General features: G+C 55.7%; 8 protein-coding genes across 8 annotated transcripts; 4 read left to right on the plus strand and 4 right to left on the minus strand.

The window, feature by feature from the left end:
* Window positions 1-318: 318 nt before the first annotated feature.
* Window positions 319-1,269, plus strand: BDY17DRAFT_250213 (Alpha/Beta hydrolase protein; the record flags this gene model as incomplete). Its single annotated transcript, XM_033731045.1, has 2 exons — window positions 319-512; window positions 570-1,269. 2 exons carry the CDS (start codon window positions 319-321, stop codon window positions 1,267-1,269), a joined length of 894 nt encoding a protein of 297 aa, XP_033590289.1.
* Window positions 1,270-1,510: 241 nt separating this feature from the next.
* Window positions 1,511-3,427, plus strand: BDY17DRAFT_280893 (platelet-activating factor acetylhydrolase; the record flags this gene model as incomplete). The annotated part of the gene is made up of 2 exons (XM_033732050.1): window positions 1,511-2,818; window positions 2,975-3,427. Exons 1-2 carry the CDS (start codon window positions 1,727-1,729, stop codon window positions 3,425-3,427), a joined length of 1,545 nt encoding a protein of 514 aa, XP_033590290.1. The 5' UTR covers window positions 1,511-1,726.
* A 233-nt stretch (window positions 3,428-3,660) lies between these two features.
* On the minus strand, window positions 3,661-4,527 carry BDY17DRAFT_153081 (uncharacterized protein). The gene has a single exon (XM_033729646.1). It carries the CDS (start codon window positions 4,393-4,395, stop codon window positions 3,895-3,897), a length of 501 nt encoding a protein of 166 aa, XP_033590291.1. The 5' UTR covers window positions 4,396-4,527; the 3' UTR covers window positions 3,661-3,894.
* Window positions 4,528-4,659: 132 nt separating this feature from the next.
* On the plus strand, window positions 4,660-6,228 carry BDY17DRAFT_250431 (amino acid transporter; the record flags this gene model as incomplete). The annotated part of the gene is made up of 5 exons (XM_033731059.1): window positions 4,660-4,897; window positions 4,952-5,414; window positions 5,465-5,506; window positions 5,573-5,965; window positions 6,024-6,228. The coding sequence occupies 5 exons, from the start codon at window positions 4,660-4,662 to the stop codon at window positions 6,226-6,228; spliced, it is 1,341 nt and encodes a 446-aa protein (XP_033590292.1).
* A 695-nt stretch (window positions 6,229-6,923) lies between these two features.
* On the plus strand, window positions 6,924-8,534 carry BDY17DRAFT_242601 (ASST-domain-containing protein; the record flags this gene model as incomplete). The annotated part of the gene is made up of 2 exons (XM_033730386.1): window positions 6,924-7,789; window positions 7,928-8,534. Coding segments are annotated over 2 exons (1,473 nt in total), but the record flags the coding sequence as incomplete, so codon positions are not given.
* Window positions 8,535-8,829: 295 nt separating this feature from the next.
* On the minus strand, window positions 8,830-9,777 carry BDY17DRAFT_250777 (putative hscarg dehydrogenase; the record flags this gene model as incomplete). The annotated part of the gene is made up of 1 exon (XM_033731103.1): window positions 8,830-9,777. The coding sequence occupies one exon, from the start codon at window positions 9,775-9,777 to the stop codon at window positions 8,830-8,832; it is 948 nt and encodes a 315-aa protein (XP_033590294.1).
* A 327-nt stretch (window positions 9,778-10,104) lies between these two features.
* On the minus strand, window positions 10,105-10,616 carry BDY17DRAFT_324435 (uncharacterized protein; the record flags this gene model as incomplete). Its single annotated transcript, XM_033737192.1, has 3 exons — window positions 10,105-10,273; window positions 10,356-10,430; window positions 10,498-10,616. 3 exons carry the CDS (start codon window positions 10,614-10,616, stop codon window positions 10,105-10,107), a joined length of 363 nt encoding a protein of 120 aa, XP_033590295.1.
* Window positions 10,617-10,941: 325 nt separating this feature from the next.
* On the minus strand, window positions 10,942-12,977 carry BDY17DRAFT_250628 (major facilitator superfamily domain-containing protein; the record flags this gene model as incomplete). The annotated part of the gene is made up of 4 exons (XM_033731091.1): window positions 10,942-11,213; window positions 11,272-11,862; window positions 11,916-11,973; window positions 12,039-12,977. The coding sequence occupies 4 exons, from the start codon at window positions 12,975-12,977 to the stop codon at window positions 10,942-10,944; spliced, it is 1,860 nt and encodes a 619-aa protein (XP_033590296.1).
* Window positions 12,978-13,601: the final 624 nt, after the last annotated feature.

Genomic DNA, 13,601 nt, shown 5'->3' on the forward strand with positions numbered 1-13,601 from the left:
AGAGTCTTATCTTCCATGTTGGAATGAACGAACGCTGGAGATGGCATCACTGACTCCAGTGCATGTCTTCTTGGTCTCCTGTTCCGTCAATGTCGGCATGCTGGATCGTCGAAAATACCATGCAGTCCAACCCAACTGCTGATCGTTGAAGGGTTGGCATATCTACATAACTTCCGCGTAAGGCTGAAGCGGGGTTTGTCTCGACTTCCTCGGATGGCAATGCAGTCTTACAACATCGGTCTCCTTCCACCATTTCCTTCTCCTGCACATCTTTTATTCATTTCAACGTCGTGAGTCATCATCGTATCATCTACCATCATGCCAAACACCAGAACAATCAAGGTGCCGCACCTTTTCGGCACGGATGCCGCCTATCAAATGCCTCGTCCATACGATGCCAGCAAGCCGACGTGCGTGTTGATCAACAGCTTCACCATGACTTCCGACCTGTATGCCAAGCAGTACAAGAATGATTCATTGCTGAATGCCATGAACTTGCTTGCCATAGAGCCGTAAGATGTTGATCCCTGGGTTGATCAATCTACATCGAGTCAGCTGACATTGAATAGATACGGCCACGGACAAACTCGGGCAGGCACCGACACGTTTACCTACTGGGATACGGCAATCATGAACCTCCAAGTCCTGGATGCACTCGGCATCAAGGGCAAGGTGTTCGCCTTAGGGACAAGCCAGGGAGGCTGGATCGTGGTGCGCATGGCCCTGCTACAACCCCACCGCATTGCTGGCATCCTTCCATTGGGCACCAGCATGGACTACGAAAGCGAACGCACGCGGCAGAATGGCAACTTCGACTGCATCGAGACCCTGACTGGCCCCATTCGTGATCTCGAGTCCAAGGACGCCACGCCGGACTGGGTGATGCCGGACTACTTCCGCGAGTTCCCCATCTATACCGGCTTCGGGCATGATATCGACAAGGCGACTGTGAAGTTTTGGTGGGACGAGTACTCGCAAAACTACAGTGGCGACGATGGACGGAAGCGGCTGAAGGAGTGCACCATCAACCTCCGCGACCGAGACGGTCTGCTGGCAAGACTGTATGAAGTTCGCTGCCCTGTCTTGTGGCTGCATGGGACCGAAGATCTTGCGTATAAGGTGAAGAACGCGGAAGAGGAAATCAAGATGTTTGTCAACTCGCCGGATGCGCAGTTGAAGGTGGTGAAGGGGGGACAGCATTATCTCAGCGCCAGCCATCCGCAGGAAGTGGACGAGCTGCTGTTGGAGTTTGTGAAGAAGTACTCATGATTGTATAGGGGTACACTGTAGATTTGATAGACAAAAGGTGTTGGTTGTAGGGCAATAAATGTAGAAGCTGAGTGCAGTGGTGGTTTTTTCACGTGAAAGGATTTCACCCGGCAGAGGATTCCCAAAGGGGACAAGCGCGGGCGGCGAGTGGCGGACGTCATTGCGGCGGTGCCGACTCGGCGCAGAACTTTTCGCCTTGCCGATCTCGATGCTGATGTCGCGTGCTTCATTACTTGTTCCTAAAAACCTTGTCCTCCCCTTCCCCCATCCTCTCGCGTGCTCTTTTCTGCCTCCCATACCGCCTCCATCCCGTCGCTCTACACCCCAATCTCACGTTCCGCGCATCTCTATTGCCTCCACGGGTCTCAGAGCGAGCAGACCTTCGAAAGCCGCCGACAAGCACACTTCCGGCATCACCGCCGCCTAGAACGTCTACAAGAGGAGGGAATGCGTCAAGATGGTGCCTTCGGTGATCAACTCCTTCCCCGACTACCACGGTCGCTATGAAGTCGGCACAGTGGACGTCGAAATCCCGGCAGCCAATTTGCCAGCTCCTTCGGCTTCGCCGGAGAATGCACCACCCACCGTTGCCTTCCGCATCTTCTACCCGTGCGTCCAACCTGCGAGCGGCGATGCGAATCGGCCGGTACGATGGATTTCCCAGCCCCAGCGGCTCACTCTCGCCGCGCTCATGAAGTTCCTCGGGATGAAAGAGCGGATGGCGGGCCTGGCATCTTATTTGCCGCAGCACTTCTACTACATCAACCTCCGCGCACACCGCAATGCCAAGTTGCTTGAAGCACCAACAAGCAATGGCCGATGGCCCGTCACCTTCTTCAGTCACGGCCTGGCGGGCAGCCGGAACGCATACAGCTACATCTGCGGAGACCTCGCGAGTCATGGTATGATAGTCATTGCCATGGACCACCGCGACGGGAGTAGCCCGGTGCAATACGTTCGCGCTACCACAGACACCCCAGCACATGTCATCAACGCCGTCAAGATCAGTCACGAGCCTTGTGAAGAGGTATGGCAGGCGCGCGACAGGCAATTACGAATTAGGCTGTGGGAGATCAGCATGGCCTATGAGGCGCTGATGCAGATTGATGCTGGCCAGGCAGTGGAGAATCTAGACTGCAATACCAGCAACAAGCGGCAGGAACGTGTGGAGGTGTTGTGGCAGTTTGATGGCAAGCTGGACATTCATCGAGCGGGAAAAGTTAGCTGGGCGGGGCATTCCTTTGGCGCTGCCACCATGACCCAGCTGGTCAAGAGCATCTACTACTCCGCCGAGCGCCCTGCGGAATCTGGGAAGCCATTGATCAAGCCCAACCCCGACGCCGCCGTCCTCCACCAAATCATGCCCGAATCGCCTCTCCTTATCCTGGATATGTGGGGCCTCCCACTTCAATCACCTGATCAGGCGTTTCTCTGGGATCGGCCATTGCCAGCTTACACCACTGGTGACCCTCAGGCCGTGAACGTCTTGTCTGTGCTCTCCGAAGGCTTCTTCAACTGGAAAGACAATACCAACATCAACAAACACATCGTCGCTCCCTCATCAAGATCGCGGCGGACATCCCCACCTCCACGATTGACAAGAGAGAAGGGCAAGATGCTTCCATCCTGGGCCCGACTTCAGGATCATTCGCCATCTCGAGATTCTGGATATCATTCCCAAGACTCTCCTTCACTCACAAGACAGGTGAGCGGAGACACTGGTCGGGCACAAGAAGCGGCGCCGAGCACCGGACCAAAAGAATCGAGTGGATCGCGCATGTTTTACGTGCAACGCAGCCAGCATTTCAACCATAGCGACTTTGGCATCTTGTTCCCCTTCCTCGCTCGCCGTTTCACCAAAGCCGAGGAGCCCGAGTGGATACTAGAGCTGAACACGAGAGCAATGGTGCAGGCGATGCGCGAGGCGGGCATCGAAATGGTCGGCACAGACGACCGGGACATCTTGTCTCCCACCAGCCACATACGGAAGTGGATTGCCATTCCGAGTGACGAGGGCAATGATCGCGATCGTGTTAGTGGAGAGTCGGCATTGAACCTGTTGGATCGGAAATTGTCGCTGCATTCGATGCACGACACTGCCGAACCCACGGATCGAACGAGCTCCGGAGAACAGGTGCAGGGGCAGTTGGAGATTTGATGATTGAATTTAGCGAACACTAGCGGGGGAGTTTTGGGACGATACCCTTTGATAGGTCATTCACCAAGCGAAGGAGTTTATACGTAGCAATGGACTGACTATACATGTTCTTCATGGTCAAATCATGGCGTATTCTCACGTCCATGAACGCTTGATGCACGAGCCACCCGCATTCCCGCGGGCTTAGTCACGTTTGAAGAAAACATCAATTCTCGCACTCACACTCACGCACTCCCTCTTCCCCTCCCCCAAGCGCCGTCCTCTCCAATGCCGCATTTCTTTGCTCACACACCGACAACCAGTCGCAAGACTGCGTTCGTCCCCCCCCAGCAAATGAGAAATTCGGAGTAATCTTCACCCCAACCTTGCCTCTCACCTCGTCCCTAGGGCGATGGTGAATAGGCAAACCGCCCGTGAGGGCCTGCCGTGACAGTCTTCCTACACGGTTGCATTTGGCATCAGAAATCTCAGCCCCCGCGCCCTCGCCTTTCGCGTGGGCGTCTTGGGGCTATGGGAGCCGGTGCGAAGATGGTGTGTGTCTTTCTCTCTCTCTTTTTGCGGAGGGGGGAAGGCACGATCACTTCAGTGCAATATGCGGCGTATCTGCGCTCTGCTTCCTTTCCCCTCCTTGTGGGGGTTTTGGGGGCGGGCAAGGGTATCATTCGATTCCGATTACTCTGTTGAGGACGGCGCTTCAACCTCTCTTTTTTTCGCAGGTGAGTTTGGGGGTGGTGCGGGTTTGTGGGGACTAGGATACTGCTGACGTTGTGGTTACGTCGTGGATGTGGTGTGCAGTTGATTGGCAGTGTCGCGGAACTCGAAGGCCACCACGGTGCAAGGAAGATATACCGAGCGAAGATTCTGAGGTCGGAAGCAGGCGTGTTGGTGCCCGCAGTGGAAGGGCTTGTCTGCACCGTCGATAGTGGTGAGTGAGTATCGTAAACGAGTGGCCGAGCCCTACTACGCATATCTGCGACATGGAATCTTTATCACGCAGGGTTGCACTGATCTGCGCTTCGGTCGTACAGCTGCCGGAAGAAGAAGGTCGTTAAACCCTCATGCATCGCTCATCCCACGTAAAGGTTGTCTGTATGCACGTGCAACGCCGATCACTCTTCAGCTCCCGCCTACCTATAATCTTCCACTTTCTACACTCGCCCTCTCCAATCTCACTGGACGTCCTACGCCTCACATATTGATTTAAACTGTCTTCTCCTTGGGCAACGGGCACAATGTCATCGAAGAAGGAAGCCGTGGTCTCACTCCACGTCCAACACGATAATGCAGGTGACGACCATGGAGACGTCTTCGGCAACGAGGAGCATCATGATATCAAATACAAGACAATGTCATGGCAGCTGGTTGCCATTCTCATGCTGGCGGAGATTGTGAGCAATGGAATGCTATCGCTGCCATCTTCGCTGGCTACTGTAGGCTTGGTCCCAGGCGTCATCCTTATCGTCTTTTTGGGTATGTTGGATCAAGTCATCAGCGAGCAAAGACATATGCTGACAAGACATTCAGGCATCTTCGCAACATATACCTCCATCATTCTTGTCCGCTTCAAGCTCCGACATCCCAAAGTCCACAACATGTCGGATGCTGGTGGCATTTTATTTGGCCCCGTGGGCCGCGAGCTCTTCGCCTTCGGGACGATGTTGTTCGCCATACTCCTGGCAGGCGGACAGATGCTCTCGGGCCAAATCGCTCTGTCGGCCATCAGCGACAATGCCATCTGCAACGTCTCCTTCGCCGGCATCTTCTGTGCTGCAACCTTTATTTGCTCGCTCCCGCGGACGTTCGGCCGGATGGGGTGGATTTCGATCCCGAGCGTCATCTGCATTTCGGTGGCTGCGGTTGTTGGGATGGTGGGTGCGGGTGTACACCCCGTTGCTGGTCGGAGTGTGGTGGCTGCTCGCAGCTCTAGCTTCTCCACTGCTTTCTTTTCCATCACCAACCCGGTCTTTGCTTACTGCGGTCATTTCATGTAAGCCCGTTCTTGCTGCTCTCTGCCGCGCCAATGACTGACTTGGCCAGGTTCTTCTCTCTGATGTCTGAGATGAGAAATCCAAAGGACGGGTGGGTCGCTCACAACAGCTGTACATCAGGCGGTTTTCGGCCTTCAAACTGACTCTCCCGTCTCAGTATCAAAGCCGCATACACCCTTCAATCCGTGGCAACAACGTACTACGCAGTGTTTGCAGCCGTGACATACGCCTTCATCGGCAGCAACGTAGCCTCCCCGTCCTTCTCCTCGCTCGCGCCCACCTGGAGGAAAGCAGCCTACGGCATCGCACTTCCCAACCTCTTGATTGCCGGCGCCTTGTACTCGCACACTGCCAGCAAGGTCCTTTTCCTTCGAATCTTTCGCCGTTCTCGCCACCTTCACGATCACACGTGGCTCGGGTGGACGGTCTGGGTGGGCTTGATTGCCGTGATCAATGTCGCTGCTTTCCTCCTCGCGGTCGGAGTGCCGATTTTCAACTACCTGATTGGCATTGCTGCGTCTCTTTTCGCGGCGTGGTTCACTTACGGGATGTAAGTCTGCACTGGTTCAAGGTCCCTTGGCATCTGCTATCCTGTTAATACCCGACAGCGCCGGCATGTTTTTCCTGTACGATGCCTACCACGACGGACAAGGAGCGAGATCGTGGTGGCGGCAGCCTTTGCAAACTGCTCTGGCGATCTTCACGGTCCTTGCAGGGCTCTTCATCTGCGTCGCTGGTATTTATGTCACCATCCTTGCGATCGTCGATGCGTACGCCGATGGCAGCATCGTGGGCCCCTTTAGCTGTGGTTGACGACGCTGTGTCATCCGCGGGATATGGACCCTGTGGCTTGCCGTGCTTCATTTTAGAAGAGCGGAGTTCGAAACTTCGTAGCGCAAGCCACTGCTCACGACTCAATTTGCAAGTCATCCCCATTGGCCGAGGAATGCTTTAGGGGGTCGGCGCCTGCAGATCCATCCCGCGGCACGCGGCCAGAGAAAAGTCCGGGGTGGGGGTGCGTAGCCTTGTAGCCTCCACTGTCCAACGTAGGCCGACTCTTTTCATTTTAAACCAAATTTGCTGACTACATATTACTGATGCTCGCGCTAGGGATACAACCGCCGGCCTGGAACTCCAACCCCTTGAACCCCCCTTTGTCCCCTAATGCGGCAGCCTTGCCAAGCTGTCAGCGGAGATGTCGTCCAAGCCATCCATCCTACCTAATTTTGTTTCCTTCACTCAATGCCTTCTCTACACGAAGAATGCGAACTTGAAAGCAACTTTCGATGTGCGCGGCATCATTATCCATCATCCTTTTGCAATCCTTGCGCTCCTATTATTGTGGCAAGCCGCGGATCTGACAGCAACCTTCGATGAGGGCGGCATCCTCATCCATCCTTCTCGCAATCGTTGCGCTCCTCTTTTTGTGGCAGACATGGGACCCGCAAACCCCGATCCTATCCCGCCTGCCTCCCCTCACTTATGACGATGCCCATGAGAGCAGAAATGGCTCCTACCCCTTGCAAGACTTCAAGACTCTCGAGAATGTGCAGGTGCCGGTGACGAAATTCCTGCAATGGAGCGAGCAGTGCGACGATGGCTTACTGTACTTTCTGACGCCCCGGGGCTCTCCCATCAAAAACCAGTCTGGCCCTGTGATACTCAACAGCCGCGGAGAGTTGATCTGGACACGGCACTTCGACAACGTCGGAAGCGAGCCTTACAACTTCGGCGTCCAGTCCTACCAAGGCGAGGACCACCTGACGTTCTGGGTGGGAGAAGATATGGTGCACGGACATGGCACAGGCTACAACTACATCCTCAACTCGGCATATGAGGTTGTCGACACAATCGGTACAATGGACAATAGCATGCCAGACCTCCACGAGTTCTCCATCACCGACAACGCCACCGCGCTCGTGAGCGTGTACGATGGCGTGCGCAGAGTGCAGGACTCGGTTTACTTCTGGGACTGCTCGATCCGCGAGATTGACCTGCAAACTCGCCAGCTCCGATGGGAATGGCGAGCTTCAGACCACGTCGACGCAGAGGAGACATACCAGCCCATCCGCACTCAGGGCACCCCCAACAAACCATTCGATTGGTTTCACATCAACAGCGCCCAAAAGGACGAGTTGGGCAACTATCTCTTCTCGTCGCGATACCTGCATAGCGTTCTCTACGTGGACGGCCGCACGAAGGAGACGATCTGGCGCCTTGGCGGCAAGAAAAACAGCTTCATGGATCTGAGCGGCGGGAATGCAACAAATTTTGCCTACCAACACGATGCCCGACTCCACCCGACCGATACCTTTCCGAAACTGTACCGTCCACCACCGGAACGGCCTGGATTCACGACGAAACTCCTGACTTTGTTTGACAATGCCGATGAAGATTTCGACCATCGCTATGGAATGCCACTGTCTCGCGGGCTGTTGCTCGAATTGACGTACCCGACCCCGGGGACCCCGAATGCCCTTGCTGGCCCCGCCAAAATCAATCAGAATGCAAGTGAAGTGGACAAGACACAGTTTTTCCCCATGTCCGACCTTGACATCGAGAAGGTGCTGGCCAACAACGGCAGCGATCCGAACTTCACCGTCCGCGTGGTCATGTCGTATGAGAATCCGACGCGCATCCACTCGATTTCGCAGGGCAATGTGCAGCTCATCCCGCAGGGGCGAGGGGAAGACCCGAAAGTCCTGGTGGGCTACGGGCACACTGCCGCGTGGACGGAGTTTGCAGCCAACGGGACGGTCTTGTGCGATGTCCGCTTCGCCGCGAACGGCTATCAAGACAAGCATGTTTTGAGCTACATGAGCTACCGAGTGCACAAACTGCCGTGGACGGGCAAGCCGAAGTGGAAACCGACGGTGGTGGTTGACGCCGACACGCTCTACGTATCTTGGATGGGCGCCACGGATGTTGGCGGTTGGGCTGTCGAGTTCTCGTCGAGCGGGGAGACGGCGTGGTGGGAGACGCTGCGGGTGCGCAAGACGCGGTTCGAAGAGAGCATTGCGATCCCCGACGGCGTTGGCATCGGACGGTATATTCGAGTGGTCGCGTTGGATGAACATGGCGCGCGGATGGCGAATGGCATCAGCAATGCTGTGGATCGTGGGCTGGAGTATGCCTTTGTTGCGGAAGTCGACGAGCAGGAGCAGGAAGCGCAAATTGTCGAGTTTTCGACGCTCTTTGCGGTCGGTCTCGCTCTCTCGTGTCCGATTGCCCTGTACGCGGTTTATCACCGGTTCTTGGATAGAAGAAAAGGCGCCTATCTATACCAATCGACAAATGCTTGAATATACGGGATCTATTACGCCGGCGTATCGACTGCTTTTCTTCACATTCACGCCACTGAAGCCACTCACCTTTTGTGCCGACTACTGGCGCCGGCATTTGTCAACCGTTCGACTAATTCAATAGCAAGGGGTTCGCCGCCAAATACTCCTCAAAAGTAGTCACCTTCCCCCTCGCATTCTCCGCCGCCCACTTGACCAACTCCTCGCTTCGCGGACCATAATACCCAAACTCCTCCACATAGCTAAAAGTCTCGAGGAGAATGTCCTGCGCGAATGGCAGGCTGCTGGCCCACTGCTCCGGCGGGAGCTGCTTATACACAACCTTCTTGCCCGTGGCTTTGGACACGATGTCCGCGGCTTCTTGCCTGGTGTACATCTTCGTTGAAGCACAGAACGTCTTGCCCTCGTACTTGTCCGGCTCGGCGAGAATGGCGCCCACGTACTTGCCCATGTCTCCGTGATCGATCAGGGGGATCGGAGTCTTGGGAGAGTTAGGCCCGGTGCTGACCCATGACTTGCCGTCGGCCGCTTTCTGCGGACCCAGGAACGGCATGTTTTGGAAATTGCTCATGAAGGCGCCCGGCGAGATGAAGGCGCTCTTGACCTTCGGGTGCAGTCCGCGGATGTATTTTTCCAGTCTGGCTTTGCTTTCGAAGTGTATGCACTTGGTGTACTTGCCGCCTGAGAGTTCGCGAGGAGATGGAAGGGTGCTGAAGATGATGTATCCCACGCCCTGTTCGACGGCAACGTCGACGATGGTTCTGCCGGCGCTGAACTCCACTTCTTCGCCGTCAGGAGTGAAGGAAGGCGTCGTCATGACGAAGGCGGTGTCGACGCCCGTCAATGCTTTCTCGAGAGAGCCTCGATCGGAGCTGTCGGCAGCCACCACCTCGACAACCTTGCTTTGCAATTGTTTATGCTTGGCTTTGGCGGCGTCGACATCACGGGTAATGGCGCGTATGAGGTATTGTTGCGACAGTTCCGCATCGTTCAAGACGGACTGAATAATCGAACTGCCTTGTTGGCCAGTTGCTCCGAAGACGGCGAGTGTCTTTGCCATGATGAAACGGTTTTGCTAGCCTGTACCTTCTGGGCCATCCGACTCAGACCAGGCTGAAATATTAATAACGATTTAATGTTGATTATCATCGGCTTTCCGTCCTGACCGACTTCCGCCACGAACGGCACTCGACACGACCGACTCCTCCGTCGGGATAAGGAATGTACATGGGCTGGCCAGTGGCTTACAAATCGCCCTTCCACATCGTACACGTTGACGCTTTGCACGGCTGAGAAATGTGATTTCGAATTGATGACAGGCTGACAGAGTTCACCACAAGCCGATCGACCAACCCACGAACAAATAATAACAGGCAAGTAATGCCCTTCAATAAGTCTGATGCTTCGCCACCCTCTCCCACAGGCCCTCGTCCTTCTCCACGCGCACCGGCGCACTCGTGTCCAGCTCGTTGAAGCGGCGCAGATCCATATCCCGCTCGAGCAGCGGGATCACGTAGGGATCGAAAGTCTTCCAGTACGGGTTCTCTAGGTGGTACCTGTTGCATGCGTGAGACGCTATTGTTTAGCAAGGGGTAGTTCCGGTCGTTCCGTAGGGGGAGGAGGAGAAGAAGAACATACTTTTGACTGCTCTCGTGCTCGTAGCGCTCGACGATGGTGAAGGCTTGCGGGTCTTTGTGGTCTTGCATTACGAACCTGGCGAAGCGGTACGATCACGTTAGAACACGGGAGCGTGTTTGAAATACTTCGGCCATCGCCTTACCAGCTAATACACTCTTTATCCTTGCTGTACACCTGGCTCGCTTCCTGCAGCTTTTCCTTCAGCTTGTCGACGCAATCTTTCTTCGCGTAGAGGTGCACGACTAAGGTGTAGGCTGGCATTGTCGCCGTCGTTTTCTATGGGTTCTCCAGGTTGTGGTGTTGTTGTTGTTGTTGTTGTTTGGGGAGGTGAGGTTCGGCGTGAGGTTGGGAAGTAGCGGCTTTATGCCTGCCGGTTACAAATACTGCCGCAGTAGCGCCGTGCGCTCCTCATTGACCTTGCATTTTGCTCAGACTTACGGAGCAGTTTGGGCACTGTCGTGCAGATGGGGACTGATGGAGCAATGGCAGCGCTCGAGGCTCTTACAAGTACAAGAGGATGAGACGAGGAGATACCGAAACCCCAACGCTTCTCCCAGACAATTTCACTCATTCATCATTACCATCTCTATTTATTGACCGCGTACTTCGACTTTGCGCGTATCCTCGCCCCGTACTTGTAAAAGACGTACGGCACCGGCGCCATGATGCCACTAATGCACGCCAGGATCGTCAGCGTGTACGGCACGCCGAGCCCGCTGTACCACGGGATGGCGACGACGACGATGCCGCCCGATGCAATGTAGCGGATGAGCGTGACGGACGCCAGGGCCGAGGCGGCGTAGATTTCGTACGAGTCGATGACGTATTGGTAGGAGGTGATGAAGACGCAGAGTGTGCCTGTGGGAAGAATTAGCATGGGGATGTTCAAGGGGAGAAATTGAGGGTGATCACGTACCGTAGCCGAATAGTACGCCGGCCGCCAGGGGACTCCAGATCGAAATGTCCGGACGCGCGGTCCACGCCATCCAGAATAGGGAGATGGGGATAGCAATCGAGCCGCCGAGCATGCTGAACCACAGGCGGAATTCCGGCGGCAGGCCGCCCGTTCCGCCTTCTTCCTCAATCTTTTTGAGGTCGCGTTTGGCCCATTTGTAGATGAGAGGGACGAGCGCGGACGCGCCGAAAAGCCCGACAATGATGGAGAGGAAGGTGAGGCCGGTGAGGCCCTCGGACAAGCCGTATGTGTCGCCGAAGACGTAGGTGAAGCCTTCGAGGAAGCCGAAGAGGACGATGTAGATGATGGTGAGGTAGAGGGCGACGAGGATGATGATGGGTTCGCGGAAGGTGAGGAGGAAGGGGCGGTAGAGGGCGCGTTTGAGTTTGACGGAGAGGGTCTCGTCGCGGATTTCGATGGCTGCTTTGTAGCGGTTGTCGCCGGTGAGGGTGCGCAGATGCTCTGCTTTCCATTTGAGCAGGACTGGGGGGAATGTCTCGGGTTGGAAGAGAACGACAAAGGTCAGGACCAAGCCCGAGAAGAGAAGCGTTGCTGTAGGAAGATTGTTAGCACGTGATGCTGGCACTCTGAGGGATAATACTGACTCCACTCCACCCATCGCCAGGATATGTCATAACTCTCCGCAATAAAACCGCCGACTATCTTGCTGTCAGCACCCGAGAATTCACAAAGTTGAGGACGACTGGGCAGGGACAATACATACCAACAGGACCGAGCAGTGGACCGGTGAACGCGGCATTGGCGAAAATGGGAAAGGTAATGACACGTTCCAGCGGGTTCCAAAGATCCGAAATCGATCCGCCGGCGCATGTCAAGGGCGTGGAGCCAAAGTAGCCCGCAATGAACCTAAACACCAATTGCTCTTCGATATTCCTTGCCAGGCCCGAGGCCATGACGAAAATCATGTACATGGTCAAGGTGAAGATGTACACCGGGTTGCGACCGAAGGTCTCAGAGAAGGGGCCTGCGGTGAGGGCGCCAGCGCCGAAGCCGATGAGGAAGAGTCCCGTGGCCAAGCTCTCGACGACGGGAGTGGTATGCAGCGCCTTGGCTATGCGTAGGGTGGCAGCGCTGTCGATGGCGCTGGCGAAACCCACGACGCACCCGATGCCGGCAACGGTGAGGGTACATCGGATGCGGGTGAAGTTGCTCCAGTTGTGAGGGTTGAGCGGGTCATCGTCGGACTCGTAGCTGACCACAAACACATTCCCCTCTCCGCCTTCTTTGGTCGTGCGCCTGCGAACCTCGACGCCACTCAGCACTGTGCCCAGCCGGGTACCTGCAGATTGTGTGGTTGAGCGCGAGACGGAGCGCTGTCGGGTGCTATATTGCCCGAGCTCGTAATCATCGGCATCGTCCTCTTCCTCGTCTTCGACGGGCGCCTGCTCTTCCGCCGGCTCTCGAAAGTCCCTCGCATTCACATCCTCAGCCTGGGCTGCATCCCTCCTCGAGCTGCGCCGGCGTCCTCGCTCGAGGTCTGGCTCGTTGCCCTCAACGCCGCTATCTTTACTCGCACTCGAACTCGGCGAGTCATCGTCGTGCGCTGCACCCGGCTCTTTCTCATCATGCTGAAGCTTCACCCTGTCTCGTTCCAGCTGTGCTTTGATGGCAGTCCGAAACTTGCGGTACTGGATGAAGGACTGCATGGCTCGTGACAGGAAGAAAGCACGAGGGAAACCGCTATGCGAGGAAGAAAGAACGGATTGTTGAAGTGGCGGAGGAGGAGGAAGGAATCATGTCATCCAAAGCAAATGATCTGTCATAACATACCCGTTGACTATGGGGGGCGATCTCGGAGCGCCATTGACGCGCATCATCACGGTCGCCATCCAAAAATTAGCCTTCTTCGAAGAGAGGGAGCGGTCATAGCCGGGGTTGTTGGTCGGGAAAGCGGAAGGTGTGCGGAGGAGAGCGGCGAGGGAGCGGAAGATGGACGCCGCGCTTTCAGCCTCAGGCAGGTCATGACTTCTTACCCCATGGGGAAAGCAGCAACATCAATCTCACACCTCTCACGTGCTTGGGCGAATATTTGAGGATAGAACAAGGCAGACATGGGCGACGATGTGGCAGCTTTCCCCAGCAGACTTCTCACGGCCGTCGCGCTGAGATCTCCGTGATGCAGCCTGCAAGATCGTGGAGTACCAACGACACCCTCCGCGGGCGCTAAACATGGCCAAGAGCGCCTCACTGCTCGCATCGCTCGTCCTAAATTCACTAACGTCCAGTGCAAAGGCTCATCATTCGTTCGCCTAGTTTGCATGCATGCTCTC

This window comes from Neohortaea acidophila, assembly GCF_010093505.1.
Source record: "Neohortaea acidophila strain CBS 113389 unplaced genomic scaffold BDY17scaffold_5, whole genome shotgun sequence".
Lineage (NCBI taxonomy): Eukaryota > Fungi > Ascomycota > Dothideomycetes > Mycosphaerellales > Teratosphaeriaceae > Neohortaea > Neohortaea acidophila.

Bases quoted from the DNA above. Each gene is read 5' to 3' on its own strand.
- BDY17DRAFT_153081 (XM_033729646.1), bottom strand. From the start codon at position 4,395: ATGCGTAGTAGGGCTCGGCCACTCGTTTACGATACTCACTCACCACTA.